Genomic DNA, 15,247 nt, shown 5'->3' on the forward strand with positions numbered 1-15,247 from the left:
ACATGGCAATCTGGGAAGAGGGTCCCTGCCCTCTTCTGCAAACAGCACCCAGTCCCAGAATGCTCATTGCTGGAGAGGCTGATGATGATGGTCCTTGTCATCCGGTCCAGGAAGGGATGAATGGCTCTATTCAGATGCTATTTGCTTAGTTGCATAAGCCCCCTTTCAAGAGTCCCACTCAGCTAAAAGAGGAAAAGCCAAGAGCAGTTATACTCCTGGTGGGAATCAATACGTCCACATAACAAGAGAGTCTTCGCCCAACCTTGATTCTACATTCCACACATAGCCCAGCCTCCTTTTTGAGTGCTGTAGTTCCAGTCATCAAAGAAGTAAAGCAACAAGCAGCCAAATTGCGTAGCAAATCCTATGGCACTGTAAAGACCTGAATGAGCCCTACATCTAAGAATAAGTGTAGAAAAATGATGAGCAGATGAACCAGAAGTCAGCAGGTGGTCTCCTTAGGCTTCACACAGGCCTCATTTGCACTACTATATCATTTACTATAGAAGTACCACTATACAATTTTAAGCAACTGTGACTTCCCCCAAAAAATCCTGGAACTGTAGCTTTTTAAGGATCCTGGGAGACCCTTATTTCCCTCACAGAACTACAATTTGCAGAGTTCCCAGGGTTGACTGTTAAACCACTCAGTGTTTAACGTTTAAAATTCCAAACGTGTTCTATGAAAGCTAAGCCGTTATTAATTATGGAGTTTACTGGTGACACTTGCTCCCCACATGAGATGGGGGAGCTCAAGTCTGGGATATCCACAAGACTACAGATCAGTCCTACAGGGGGGAACAGTAAGAATATGAGGGAGACAAGAGGGCTTGGGATCAAGAATAATCTCCAATGTAGACTGAAGGTTATATTTATCACATAAAACTGCATGGAAAAGTCAATTTTCTGACTATGTTCTGTAAAAACAAAGAAGACACTATGCCCATTCCAGACTAACCAGCTGGTGTGGAAGCACCAGAATAGAAGAGTTGAAGGGTTCCTAGGACTGGAATGGTTGCAAGAATGGACTGTAATTCGGAACTGAATAATATGTGCCAACTAATTCAGGGCTGTATCTTCATGTTATGCCACCAATCAGGGCCTCCATTGTGACAGAGTTACATGGGAATTCTCAAACACAAAGTACCTGTAACTCTAGTTCCTCACCACATCTCAGAACTGAGGGGCTTCATGCCCAACAGGAAGCCAAGCCTGAGCGTGAGTGAAACTGTAGATGTGTCAGTAACATGATGCTTTCAGCTGGGCAGGATCTCCACAGATCTTCTCCACTGGTGCCACACAAAGCCCCTCCTTCTACAGCAGAACTATAAAAGGGAAACATATTCAGGGGTTTTTACATAGCACAACCATGTGGCACCTGCTTCTAATCACGCTGCTCTGTGGAGGTCCTGCTGGTAAGCACTGGGGAAGGGGCAGGAGGCGGATGGGGCATCCTTTTCCCCAGGGCCATTAGGAACTTAAAATAAGAATGTTGGAAGATTCAGGACAGACAAGTAATGTATTCATGCACTGACTGCACTGGTACTCACTCAAACAGGAGGCAGTGATCACCACTGACTTAGTGGCTTTAAAGGAAGATCAGGCAAATTCATGGGGGATATCAATGGCTACTAGGCAAGCTAAGTGTGCACTACCTCCATTGGTTTGGTGTGCCTTATCTTTTTATCATTCATTAATGTCAATTTATTAATGTCACTTAATTAAAAAAATTCTAAGTGAATTACTTCCAATAGTATAAAATATGCAAAAATTAGCAATAAAACAATATATATAATAAATTTATCAAAATATAGGTAAAAAAACCCACCCAGTTAAAAATAAAAGGACCCAAAATAAGCAGACATCAAGAGTAGACAATAACAACCTTTAATTTAGGAGGGGAAACAAATACTCCAGTATTATTGGTCGGTATAGATTAACTGAGCTAGATGAGCTGATGTTCTGAATCAGGATAAGGTAAAGGTCAAGGGACCCCTGACCATTAGGTCCAGTCGCAAACGACTCTGGGGTTGCAGTGCTCATCTCGCTTTATTGGCCGAGGGAGCCGCCATACAGCTTCCGGGTCATGTGGCCAGCATGACTAAGCCGCTTCTGGCAAAACCAGAGAAGCGCATGGAAACGTCGTTTACCTTCCCTACTTGCACTTTGATGTGCTTTCCAACTGCTAGGTTGGCAGGAGCAGGGACCGAGCAATGGGAGCTCACCCCATCGTGGGGATTCAAACCACCAACCTTCTGATCAGCAAGCCCTAAACCACAGAGCCACCCGCGCCCCCAGGATAAGGTAGCTTCCTATATTCCTGATACCAGACAACAGAGGCAAGTCACCCACAGGGCAGGTTTAGCCTTCACTGGGTGGGGGCTGAGCCTGGTTCCTGACAAAACCCAATAGCTCCAGCCATAAAGAATTGAGCTTACTCCTCACTGAATTACCTCCCTCTCCTAGTGTCCTGTTTATTGGAAGCACCAGAAAGACAGCATGTTGTAATGGTTAGAGTGTTGGGCTAGGACTGGAGAAAGACACAGATTAAAATCTTCACAGAGCCAGTTAAGGCATGAGCCGGTCACACTCTTTCAGGCTAACCTATCACACAAAATTGTTGAGTGGGGGAGATGCAGGCACTGCTACCCTGAGCTTCTTGGAGGAAAGGAGGGATTAAAATGGAAGAAATAAGAGTGCAACAGAAGGCAAGGTAAGAGCAACTGGTAGGGTTGAGTCCATACCCTCTGAAGCCTGATGAGGTCCAGGACTGTTGCCTGCTCCTGCGCTAGGAGTCCCAAAGAATCTCTGACCACAGCTGGCTTGCAAACCAGGCAGCCTCTTTTGCTTCCACTCCAAATATTGGACAAACCTGAGTAAACAACCTAAGTGGTAAAATTTCTCAACCATGCCCTAACACCCCTCCTCATCATGTGGCTGAGGAAAATTAGTCTAGGACAGCCTGAGCTGCAAACACTGGAAAGACTGGAATTGTTTCCCTCCCTGGCTTTTCAAGTGCATCAACTGAGATTTCATTGCACTGCCTCTTGTGGTCTACGACTCAGAGACTTGACTTTAAGATGAGCACATTGTAGTGTGTACCCTATTCCTTGAGTAGAAAGAGACTTTGGGTGTTCCAGTGCTTATCTAGGGTTCAGATTTCTTGGAATGGTCAACAGAGACTGTGGTTTCTTTAGGATATATGTTTCTATTTTCATGTATATAGTCTGTGGACAAACGCCTGCTCCTTCGGCCAGAAGCTAGATGAGTGCCACACCCCACAGTCGCCTTTAACTGGACTTAACTGTCCAGGGGTCTTTTACCTTTACACCTATATACCTGAGAATAGGATGGAAGGGTTTGCAGCATTAACACCTCAGCAGATTTGCTTCCCCATCAGGTTTCCAGGGGAACCCCAAGACATGTCTCCATCTTTTCAGTTTCCCAAATCAGCCCAGCTCTCACATACACAGCCCTCCCATGGCCTGTTATTCTCCATCCTAGGATGATGTATCATCCAGGCAGGTGAGGTGGGGAAAGAGCTCCTCATTTGTCTCTAAGGCAATAGCGCTCACTCTTTAAGATGCAGGTGACAGGTGTATTCAAACCCCACATATACAGGATCACAGGTTTGGAAGAGATCATGTGTGTCATCCAGACTTACCTCCACACCGCTTCCCACCAAACCCATACAACAATATTATTCTGCCCACATTATAGCCGAAGCAAAATTCCAAGTATGTTGGAAAATGTACTTGGCCAATAAATTATTCCTTCCTTCCTTCCTTCCTTCCTTCCTTCCTTCCTTCCTTCCTTCCTTCCTTCCTTATGATGCTGCTCACAAAGGCCTGGCCTTCTCTGCCCTTTTCCAGTGCTGGCTGGCAAGATTTCCACTCAGGATGAATGTGCCAAAGGTCCTACATATTGGTGCAAGAACCTAGTGACGGCCATCCAGTGTGGTGCCTGGGAACACTGCATGAAGGCTGGATGGAACAGTTTCACCCAAGTGAGTAACTGCTGTTCTCTCTTCAGTGCAGGAAGTTAAAACTTGGGGGTGGGGTTAGTTGGGCAAAGCTGCACTGTCTCTGTCTTTGGCATATTGGGTTGCTGTGTCGAGAAGCCTAGTGGCTGGCTGCCCACTTTCTGCCAGTGACCCAGGGTTTTGTGACAGCAGCATTTTCAGCTTGCCCTCATTTCCTTAAATTTTCCTCCAGGAAGACACATGTGCAGACTGCAAAGAGATTGTTACCATCCTTGTTCGCATGGCCAAGGAGTCAACCTTTAAGGTAACCCAGGTAGCTGGAATGTGTGGAATTAGTGCTGCTAATACATTTTTTTGTGTGTGGTTGGTATATCGCTGTACGTGACCTAGTTTTTTTGGGTGTTATACGCTGCCCACAAGGTGTTTCTCTCTCTCTCTTTCTCTCTTTGCAGCAGCATTCATTTTGCAGCAGCAGCATTTAGTCTGTACCTTTTGATGACATTTAACCCAGATTTCCCTTTATACCATGGAGAATCCTATAAATAAAAATAACCCATTATGCACCTGCAGTCTAAAACATGTGGGTTTCAGGCTGAAACCCTATATACCCATTTATTTACCTAGGAGTAAGTGTCACTAAATTCAGTGGTTCTTACCTATGAGTGAACATGTGTAGGATGGTGCTGTTAAAGGGGACAGACCAGTGGGAAGAGGGCCATTACACTCAGGTCTTGCTTGTGACATCTGGTTGGCTACTGGACTAGAAAGGGCTCCCTTGGGGGGGTCTTCTGATGTCCTTAGCTAAGCTGGTCGTATGAATAGTCCCAGGAGAGGCAGGCATTGTGAGAGACAGCTGGGCAGAGATCTCAGTCTTGCCCAAATAGCTCCCAGACACTAGAATTTAGAAACACCCAATGAAGCTGAGTGTTGAATGAAATAAAGTTCTTCACACAACGCAGAGTTAAATTATGGAACTTGCTCCCACAGGAGGCAGTGATGGCCACCAACTTGGCATGGCTTTGAAAGAAGAGAACAGAATGCTGGACTAGGTGGACCACTGGCCTGATCCAGCAGGCTTTTCCTTTCATACATATTTAATGTATGAAACGGTTAATGTATGAAACGGTTAATACCATAGTGTAAGCTATACTGCCAGGCTTAGCTATGTCCACTTCCCACCACCTTGGGAGGAACTTAGTTCTTCAGTCTACTTGATTGCTTCAGCTCACTCACATGGCGGTCATGAGCCACTCTTGAATTCCTATAGGAACTTTCACCACTAGGCAAAGTTTTACTCCCTGTATAACTATTTCTGAAGCACATGGCTCTCACCTATGGAGAATTTGTAAGTAAACCGTTCTTTAAAAAACTTACGAAACATGTGGTCTTTTTCCTATGCTGGGGAAACAAGGAAAAGAAAAAATTTAAGGGGACATTTTGGAACTCATGTGGAGGGGCATGTTTTAAAGGTGTTAACAGCTTATATTTACACACTTTACTGTGCTGCATGTTTAAAGTATCTGCTGGGGTTCTCTCCCCAAAGAGTACTTGCCCCAAACTTGGATCTTGGCACCCAGGAATTGTCCTATGTTCTCCCCTCTGCTCTCTTGATATTGCTGTTCCCACACAGAAGGCCATCCAGAACTACTTGAGACACGAATGCTCGGCTTTCGCACTTCAGACCTTAATCCCAAAATGCCAGGAGCTTGTGGATACCTACTATTCCCTATTCATCACCGCCTTAGAAGGACAGATTGTAAGTGGCTCTTTCCCAGCACCCATCAATGGCAAACAATTTCTCCACAACAAACAATACAGTGGCTGTTGTGTGGAGGCAGTTGGTTTGGGATGCCCTGAAAGGGCAGCCAAGCAGCTGACAGACTCATCTGGTCCAATCCGCTGGGAAGTTCTTGCACATTTCAATGGGGCTTGTGCAGGAAAACTTCCCCAGGGCCTGTGCTGCATGGACCACCTCTTCATACCCTCCAGCATTCCTCAGATTAAAATAGGAACATTTCTCACTCCCACCCCCACAACTGACCCTCCCATTTTTGTGTGTGTCCCCTGCAAATCAAATTTCTATCAGAAAATTTGTTTTATGAAAAGAAACACACACACCAATAAATGTATTTAAAAATAAATACATTTTAGAAAGAGGCAAGATTAGATGTGGATGCTGGAATCATTTATTTATTTTTAAACTCAAGACTCTTTTCACTCTGCTCATCTCCCCCTTTCTTCCTGCCCAGGGCAGCCCTGTGTTCTGCCTGCACCTCAGAGCTGGTGTGTCATGTGGGGCTGCCCCTCACAGGTGGCAGCCTCTCCTCCTCGCCTGCTGTCCAGCAGCTGCTACAAGCTGCCCAAGGGGGGAGGCCGGCAGCGGTAGCCATGGAGAGACAACAGGATGCTCCTTCGCGGCAGCCAGTGGAAGAAATCTTAGGGACATTCCAGGTTCAAATCAGAAGCTGGGATGGCTTTTGTAATTCTGGGGCTGTCAAATTAGGCCACTTGGCGGGCATCCCTCTGCCTTGCCTTTCAGAGTAGGGCAACTGGAGAGGGATTATTCCTTTCTCATGTCTTATCCCTTCTGCCCTTCAGCAACCCAATGCTGTATGTGCAAAGTTTGGCCTCTGCCAGTCTGACCCATTGGAGAGCAAGGACATCTTTGGTATGCTGGTTCAAAAGATGGCAGAACAGATCCAGCTACTGCAAGGCAAAGCTTTTATTATGCCCAACAACAAGACCCAGGTAAGGAGAGCCCCTTCTGATGACATGAACTCCAGTCCAGCAAAAGAAAATTGTATGAACCCCTAAGACAGCCTTCCACAACATGGTAACCTCCATATGTTTGGTAGTACAACCCACAAACATCTGGAGGGCATTGGGTTAGAGAAGGCTGATCTAAGCAGTTTTCTAGGAAAGCATCTTGCATCCTACTTCATTCTACTTTCCCATCAAAATAAAATTACAATGGTTTCAAAAGAGAGCCGGTGTGTTGTAGTGGCTAGAGAGTGTCAGACTAGGAGCTGGAAAACCAGGGCAAAAATCCCTATGCAGCCATGACATTCACTGAGGTTGGGCCAGTCACTGCCTAAATTACTTGTTATGGGGATTAACTGTGGAGCACTTTGGGCTTCTTGGAAGAAAAGGTCCTTCATAAATGAAACAAACAAACAAACAAATGTATTTATTTAAACATTTATATCCTGCCTTTTAGAAAAACCTTTTCACAGGGTGGTGCACAAGAGCACATATAGAGCCAATATGAAACCATTACTGTGTAAGGCAACAAATACCACTAAAAACATGCTAAGCACCCAGTTACAGCAGCACTGCAGTGGGCAATGCTGGAGGCCAGAGATAGAAAGGAAGAGGACTGAGGTAAGTGTAGGGGAGAATGGGCAGATAAAGAGTCCAGTGGGTGGGTTGGAAGGAGAATCAATAGACCTAGGTAAAGGTAAAGGGACCCCTGACCGTTAGGTCCAGTCGTGGACGGCTCTGGGGTTGCGGCGCTCATCTCGCTTTACTGGCCAAGGGAGCGGGCGTACAGCTTCCGGGTCATGTGGCCAGCATGACTAAGCCACTTCTGGCAAACCAGAGCAGCGCATGGAAACGCCGTTTAACTTCCCGCCGGAGCAGTACCTATTTATCTAATTGCACTTTGACGTGCTTTTGAACTGCTAGGTTGGCAGGAGCTGGGACCGAGCAACGGGAGCTCACCCCGTCGCGGGGATTCGAACCGCCGACCTTCTGATCGGCAAGCCCTAGGCTTTTATGGTACATAAATGGCAAAGCTGGGGGGGGGGGAGTGCGCCATAACAGGCATAGCATATTTGAAGGCAGGGTTATGAGGCCTCTCAGGTGGGTGCAATGAAGCAGCTGAAGTTGGATCATTTATGCTCCAGTAGGAACAGGGCATTAATCTTCCCAAAATGAGCCACGCTCTTTAGCACCTTTGTTGATTACTTTCTGTGCCTAGCTGCTACAAGACTTATTCCTACTATTTCTTTTCCCAGGATAATCCCAAGGAGGAGCTGCTCTTCCCTTGGCCCTGGCGTTATGTTTTGCCTCACTGTTGGCTGTGCAAGAACCTTGTAGGCCGGATTGAATCCAGCCTTCCCAAGGTATCGTATTCTCCTTTCTTCGTGCCTTAATTCAGCCTTCTCCCACATGATGCCCATCAGCCCCAGACAGCACAGTCCTATGTTACTGGGTCTGGTGGACATTTTGGTCTGAAACATCTGAAGAAGGCTGCTTTACACATCCAAACTCTGGTCCAGAACGCAACATCATGAGACTCTAAATTGTTCCTTTATTTATTCATTTTATTAATGTTTCTGGACCTCAGCATTAAGCCTGTGAAAGTGTCTGCAACCAAAGCTCAGGAGGCTAAAAGTTTAATTGATAGAAAAGGTGGAATAGAAGCTCCAGGGGTGAGTGGCCTGGGCAGGTCTTCTTTATATTTTCAACCTCTTTTGTGGCAACTTAGCCAAAACTGAGCTGGCAAAATGTGGAGGAAGTGGAAAGGAAGGAGTCCTGTCCCATAATAGCCAAAATATGTGGTGAAGGCCTCCAATTGAGATTCCTTTAAAAGTGACATAGAAAAGTCCATGCAGTAGTTGGCTTTTAGTGTATCAGTAGGTAACTAGTAGCCATAGTTGTTATATGCTACACATGCTGATAAGTGCAGTTGCTGGCTCCACAAAGGCACCACTGTGGGGAATCTGAACTAGATGGACCTTTGATCCAGCAGGACTAATAAATTCTATGCACATCCTGTAAACAGGCCCTCCCAGGCCACTTTCTGGCTTTTGAAGCCTCTATCCAAAATGAACAAAGCCATGAAAAAATGATGGCATGAAAACAAAATAGGACAGTGTGAGATATTATTTGAATGCTTTTTATTTCTACATTATTAATTTTTTAAGCATTATTTCTATCTAATTGTTGAGGGGAAATCCTGCTTTCATGCAATGTCACAGTCAGTGCTTTTTTTTTTCTGGAACAAAGGTGCCAGTACTCATCATGAAGCTGTTACAGTAAATGCCACGCTTGTAACATGGTGGGGAGAGGTGCCAGTGCTTTTAGTACTCCCAGGAAATAAAGCACTGCTCACAGCTGATATTAAGTAAATGGCAAAATCTATGTCAGGAAAAATAACCCCACATCTCTGATTTGCTTAAATTTGCAATTCTTAGCTGAGAGAGCATGTCACAATTTGATGCGATGAACAGCATCAAATGAATACTGAAAATTGTCTAAATTGGGGGGCACAACCCACAACCCTAACTGTCCCTATGAGTAAAACCTTGTGGTGATTCTTGGTATCTTCCTCAGTTCCACTTTCATATGTCCTAAACTGCAAGGCTCAGACAGGCAGCAGCTTTCAAGTTGAGAATGATGTCTCGGAGTCTGGATTCAGATGCAGGGCAGGCCATTGACTTCACCACAAGTCCTTTGTCTTCTTCTTTAGGATACTATTGGCAAATCCATAGCCCAGCTCTGTCGCTTTGCACCAGGAGCCGCTGCTGGGATGTGCCAGTGCTTGATGGAGAGATACACTGTGATCATTGTGGACATGATTCTGGGCAAGATGGGGCCAAACCTGATCTGCGGGATGATGCTCATGTGTGCCACAGATGAAAACTGTGGCCCAGGTACAGACAACTTAAAACATTGGTGGGCTAGGTGATTTTTTGGTTCAAACACTAGTGTTTTGTGGTAATCGATGATGTTTGTCACTCTGAGAAATTTCTGGACAGTTTCCATCATTTTGGTTGGTTCTGTGTGTAGCAGCTTGCCATCCAGAACAAGAAGCAGCCTGGCCACATACTCACTTCTGCTCCTCCACAGGCCACATGAGGCTAAGTCAAGGGTCAGAAAATCAGGACCAGGGGCCAAATATGTGGCCCTCAAAACTCTCCCTAGGCCACACCTATCACTGGCCCTGCTTTACAAAAAGGCCTGGATTAAACTAAACCAGCAGAAGCCAGAAGTTAAGATTCTGCCGGGTCTTTATTGAACCTCCATCCTGATTGGTTTGTGTGATGTTTGCACAACTTCCCATTAACCACTGCATTATACCACTTCTCAATACATTACCATGTCACTTAAAAAGGTAAAGTTAAAGGGACCCATGACCGTTAGGTCCAGTCGTGGACGACTCTGGGGTTGTGGTGCTCATCTCGCTTTACTGGCCAAGGGAGCCGGTGTACAGCTTCTGGGTCATGTGGCCAGCATGACTACGTCACTTCTGGCAAACCAGAGCTACCCAATTGCAAGAAAGTCTGTATTTTTTTCTCTCCCAAGTAGACTTGTACTAGGATGATAGTTTTTATTCACTTTAATACTGCCAAACTAGATTTCCCCATATGGCCTTGAATCCCTCCCCCCAATAGTGACAACTTGGAGACGCCCTAGCAATGGAATGACAATTGGTATGCAAGCCCAGCTCTTCTTTACAATGGGCAAACCAGCTTTGCATCAGATTCTGGGAACAACAAATCATTTTTAGAAAGCAGAGGCCAGCTCTGTTTACACTCCTGTTTCCTGTGCATTCTCTACGTTCCCAGTGCTGGGTTTTTTAATCTGTGTTTGCAGTAAAAAGGTAAAGGGACCCCTGACTGTTAAGTCCAGTCGTGGACGACTCTGGGGTTGCGACGCTCATCTTGCTTTACTGGCCGAGGGAGCCGGTGTTTGTCCACAGACAGCTTCCAGGTCACGTGGCCAGCATGACTAAGCCACTTCTGGCAGTTTGATGCATTACTTCTCAAATCAGCTGCACACATCAAATTCCTTAAAACATTCCTAATTCGTCTCTTGCCAAGGTGTGACCCCCAATGCAAACAGTAAGGGCATCCTCTCCCTGTGTACATCTTCTGTGTACACAAACAGAATTGAATCAGACACTAATGAAGCCAACAGCTTTGGGTTGAGTGTGGAACTTCATTGCCCTCCGAGGTGCTACGGTGATCACACCCTAGGTCACAACTTGCTACAGCAAGTTGGCTGCTTAGACTGAGATCCAACTGAGGGCAGTGGGTAGCTGGGAAAGTATAAAGCTTTTTGTGTGTGTTTGTTTGTTTTTTGGGGGGGGGACTCCACACTGCTCCATAGCCAGGAGAGTGCCCTGCCTCTTTATGCTTTCCCCCCTTGCAGAGACCCCTCCACTGTCACTCTCTGGCCCAGCTGACAGCTGCCAGGCCTGCCTGGCTCTCAAGACCCAGGTGAAGGCAACCCTCAAGCCCAACAGCAGCAGGACTGAAACGGAAGCAGCTCTGTTGGCAGCCTGCAGCAACACCTTTCGGAGCTGGGAAGAGGCAAGTTACCCTAAAGAGCAGAAAGCCACAGCCTTCTTCAAAGTATTGTTAACAATATGCAAATGCCAGTTCCCGTACAAACATGACCTGAGATGAACACTGCGAGGCCTTCCTTGTCCTCCTAGCTGGAGGAAGGGGCCCAGGACCCTCACCACATCCCTTTATGCTGCTGTTTCTTCCTGACTCTGATGCAGCAGGGAATGAGAGTGTGGCTTGCCCCATGTCACATCAGTCACAAACGGGGACCCAGGCAGTAGCTGCCTTTCTTAAGCTCATGGTCTGGTGCCTTCCAACAGTTATTGGACTACAACTCCCATCATCCCTAACCATGGGCTATGCTGGCGGGGGATGGTGATGATTCTTCTTATTTATTTATTATATTTATATCCCAGCTTTCCTTCAAGGAGCTCAAGGTGGAATACAGAGTTCTCCTCCCCACAGTTGCCTCACAACAACCAGGTGAGGTTGGTTAGGTTAGGAGTGGCTCGAGGTTACCACTCATAACCTAACCAACTGTAAACATCTAGGAGACTGATTAATTACTGCCACTTATAAAACAGCCTTACCTAACCTGGTGCCCTCTAGATTTTTTTTAAGATTTCCATCAATCCCCGCCAGAATGGCCAATTATCAGGCACAATGGGAGTTGCAGCCCAACATCTGGGTACCACATTGACTAGCCCTGCCCATGAGAAAGACATGATGGGAGCAAGGAATGGGGGCAATCATAAGACTCTAAAGTCTCAATGTTGTGGTTATTATTAAACAGTGGAGAGAGGGATGATTCCTATTTTCTATTTGTACCCAACTTCACTTCTATCAGCCCATGAACGATAGTGAAATAGCCAGTCCTAATACTCCGCTAACACCCTCTGTGCACTGATGGCCAAGACACCCCATAGGTGGTTGGCATGCTGCATCCAAAGAGGCCAGATTAGCAGTGGCTCAATATTTACCTCTCTTCCTCCTGTTTTGTAGTGCAAAAGCTTCATTGATCAGCATGAGCCAAAGTTGTTCCTACTGCTTAACAAGCCTTGGAGCGCCCAGAGGACATGCCAGGTACGAGGCAATCATCCTTGACAGACCAACAACATTCATTTTCACATTGCTCACTGTTGATGTAGCATTTTCCGATGTTATAGTTGAGGAGCACAGCATGGAGGGTTTGGAAAGCATTTTTAAAGTGTAGCAAGCTGACACTCAGCTTCTGGACTCAAGCAAGACATGTGGATCCGTCCCCAACTAAACAGCAGGCGCTCTCCTGACCACAACTAAACTTTCTGGAAGTTGGTTCTTCAGTTCCCCAAGTACAGCATACCTTGCTTACTCCTGTGTACTGTATTGACATTTGGTCCTTGCCTTTCTGGCAGGTACTCTTAAGCGATGGCCAGCAGAACCAAATTCAGATATGTGAAGTTGTCAGGTACAAAAGCTTAAGATGACCTGTAAAGCAATCAATGCAAAAGAGGAATATGGAAAGCCAAATGGGTACTGCTAGAACATCAGGGCGATGGTCCTCTATAGCTCCTTGAAGCTATAGAGAAACAAGAGGTGGGAGTGGGAAAACCCCTTTTCAAGCCATTCTAACCATCTCAGAATCTTCCACAGAGGCCTCCAATTGATACTATCCCTATATTGAAACGGGAAGTTTCTAGCAACAAAGGTGAACACATTATGTCAAGTAAAGGTGCCAAAGCAGCATGGACTGCTCTCCCTCTTCTCTTCGTAGAATTGTAGATTTGGAAGGGACACCATCATCTATTCTAACCCCTTGCAAGTTTTCTTTTCTTGCTAACAGGAACTAGGAGCCTGCATGGCTGAGAAGCCCTTTCCAGGAACTACTGCCTGTGCCCAGGGTCCCACTTATTGGTGCTCCAGCTTGAGCACTGCTGAGGAATGCAAGGTGAGAATGGAGTGTTGGTTCTTTGGGTTTGTAATGTGCCAAAAGAAGAAATCTATCTCCAGATGCCAGGATTTTGCCCTAATGGTCTTTGACAACAGAAAGCTTTGAGATTGGTTCACTAAGGGCTCATCTGCTTGCCCTGCCGCTTTCCCCCGGGGAAACCCAATCTTTACCAATGAATCAGAGCAGACATCAACCAGTTTTTCCACAGATTGACATTTGTTCCAATTCAGTGCTAAAGAGCAGGTTTTCCTGGAGAAAGTGGTGGGGTGGAGGAGGAGGAGTTTGGATTTGATATTCCGCTTTACCACTACCCTAGGGAGTCTCAAAGCGGCTAACAATCTCCTTTCCCTTCCTCCTCCACAACAAACACTGTGAGGTGAGTGAGGCTAAGAGACTTCAGAGAAGTGTGACTAGCCCAAGGTCACCCAGCAGCTGCATGTGGAGGAGCGAGGACACGAACCCGGTTGGAAATCTTTCTAGGCAAGGGGACAAGTGCAAGTGTGGACAAGCTCTAAGAAACAATGAAAAAGACCATTGACAAATGCATTTGGGGGTGAAGTCTTTAGGCATATTGTAAAAATAAAATAGAAGTCATTCTTCTTTGCATCTGTGAAATAGATGGATATAAAACTATTATTGTGTGCTTCTACGTTTTAGTGTTTTTTTGTTTATTAGTAGACATGTGAAACACCCCTCCACGCACAGAAAAACAAAGCTAGCTGCAATGTTTCAAAAGTTTCCGTCTGTCAATGGCTACCAAGATAATCACTGTAGGACAACAGCTTGAAATCCCATGGAAGCTACTCATTATATTGCGTGGAATTGGCACAGGAGGTCCTGGTGAAAGGGTGTAATAAGATTGGGCTTTTGCGGCACTTGCAGTCTATAAATGCAACCATTTCCCACAATTCCACTTTGAGCTGTTAAACCAGAGTTTTCACATGCCCCCAGCACAGAAACTGCAGAGACCTTGAAGTTCCCAGGTAGCTTCTGTACCTTCATCTACTACAGAATGTCTGCATGGCCTCTTTTGGGTTTGGATCTAATTTCTCTCTTCTCTCCCTTCTAGGCTGTGCAGCACTGCCAGGAACATGTGTGGCTGTAGCCAAAGAATGGGGAGACAGCAGCATACAGCGAATAGGGGAGGGTTACACAGCCCTGCCCCACGAACCCCTTGCTTGGATTCTTCCTGATGACTGATCATTGTGTCAGGGGTTGAGGAAAACCATGAGGCTCTCATACTCTCAACTATTAAAGTTATGCCTCTTACCACAATTTGTGTTTGATTTTATTTATAAAAATACTTAGAGGCTCATAGCAGGGCAGCATAGAGCAAAATTTACAAGAAAAAGAAAATACTGTTAAAACCATTCCAAATGATCACGAAAAAGGCAGGTGCGTCTGAAAAGCTTAAAACTGATGAACAGGCCTGCTGACATTTTAAAAAGTCTTCAAGGGACTCCAGAAGGCAAGGATACTCACCTAATTTCTGTTGGAAGACTTCCGCAGCATGACACTAAATGTTCAACTTCTAGTTGAGACCTGCTGGGCCTCTTGTAACACAAGGGACAACTAACAATGTTCCTCTGGATGACCTCAGTGATTGAGCTGTCCCAGCTCCTGCCAACCTAGCAGTTTGAAAGCATGCATGAAACCTGCAACCCTCACCAGAACAGACACATGAACCTCCTCCATCTTCCCTGGATCCAAACTTAGTTTACTGGTCCTCATTCAGTCCACCATTGCATTCAGGCATGGGTCCAGGACTTCCACAGCCTTTCCCGATTCAGATATTATGGAGAAATAGAGCTGCATGTGCTTCAGGACTCTGTATTAGTATTATTAATGAAAGGTATATCCCACCCTTCCTCCCCATGAAGCTCCAAAGGTCGTGCTCTCAATAGCTCTATGCAGATATTAAATAACATTGGGGACCAAGCAGTGTCCTCCCAGCACAAGTGCCAGGGAGCTGAACCCCCCTCCCCATACTACTCTTGGGATTCAAGCCACACAGGTAGGAACAAAGCCCCTGTAAATGGG

The 15,247-nt window shown here is 45.9% G+C and overlaps 1 protein-coding gene across 1 annotated transcript; it reads left to right on the forward strand.

Annotated features, from left to right (window-relative positions):
- The first annotated feature begins 1,374 nt into the window (after positions 1–1,374).
- Positions 1,375–14,482, forward strand: SFTPB (surfactant protein B). Its single transcript, XM_033159062.1, has 11 exons — positions 1,375–1,415; positions 3,873–4,006; positions 4,215–4,286; positions 5,613–5,738; positions 6,581–6,730; positions 7,999–8,106; positions 9,456–9,639; positions 11,141–11,301; positions 12,280–12,360; positions 13,100–13,204; positions 14,277–14,482. Exons 2-11 carry the CDS (start codon positions 3,977–3,979, stop codon positions 14,310–14,312), a joined length of 1,053 nt encoding a protein of 350 aa, XP_033014953.1. The 5' UTR covers positions 1,375–1,415; positions 3,873–3,976; the 3' UTR covers positions 14,313–14,482.
- The last annotated feature ends 765 nt before the right edge of the window (positions 14,483–15,247 follow it).

This window comes from Lacerta agilis, chromosome 8 (genome assembly GCF_009819535.1).
Source record: "Lacerta agilis isolate rLacAgi1 chromosome 8, rLacAgi1.pri, whole genome shotgun sequence".
NCBI classification, from domain to species: Eukaryota; Metazoa; Chordata; class Lepidosauria; order Squamata; family Lacertidae; genus Lacerta; species Lacerta agilis.

Bases quoted from the DNA above. Each gene is read 5' to 3' on its own strand.
- SFTPB (XM_033159062.1), top strand. From the start codon at position 3,977: ATGAAGGCTGGATGGAACAGTTTCACCCAA. The intron at 6,731-7,998 runs GTAAGGAGAGCC...TTCTTTTCCCAG, and splicing joins TGCCCAACAACAAGACCCAG to GATAATCCCAAGGAGGAGCT. The intron at 13,205-14,276 runs GTGAGAATGGAG...TCTCCCTTCTAG, and splicing joins GCACTGCTGAGGAATGCAAG to GCTGTGCAGCACTGCCAGGA.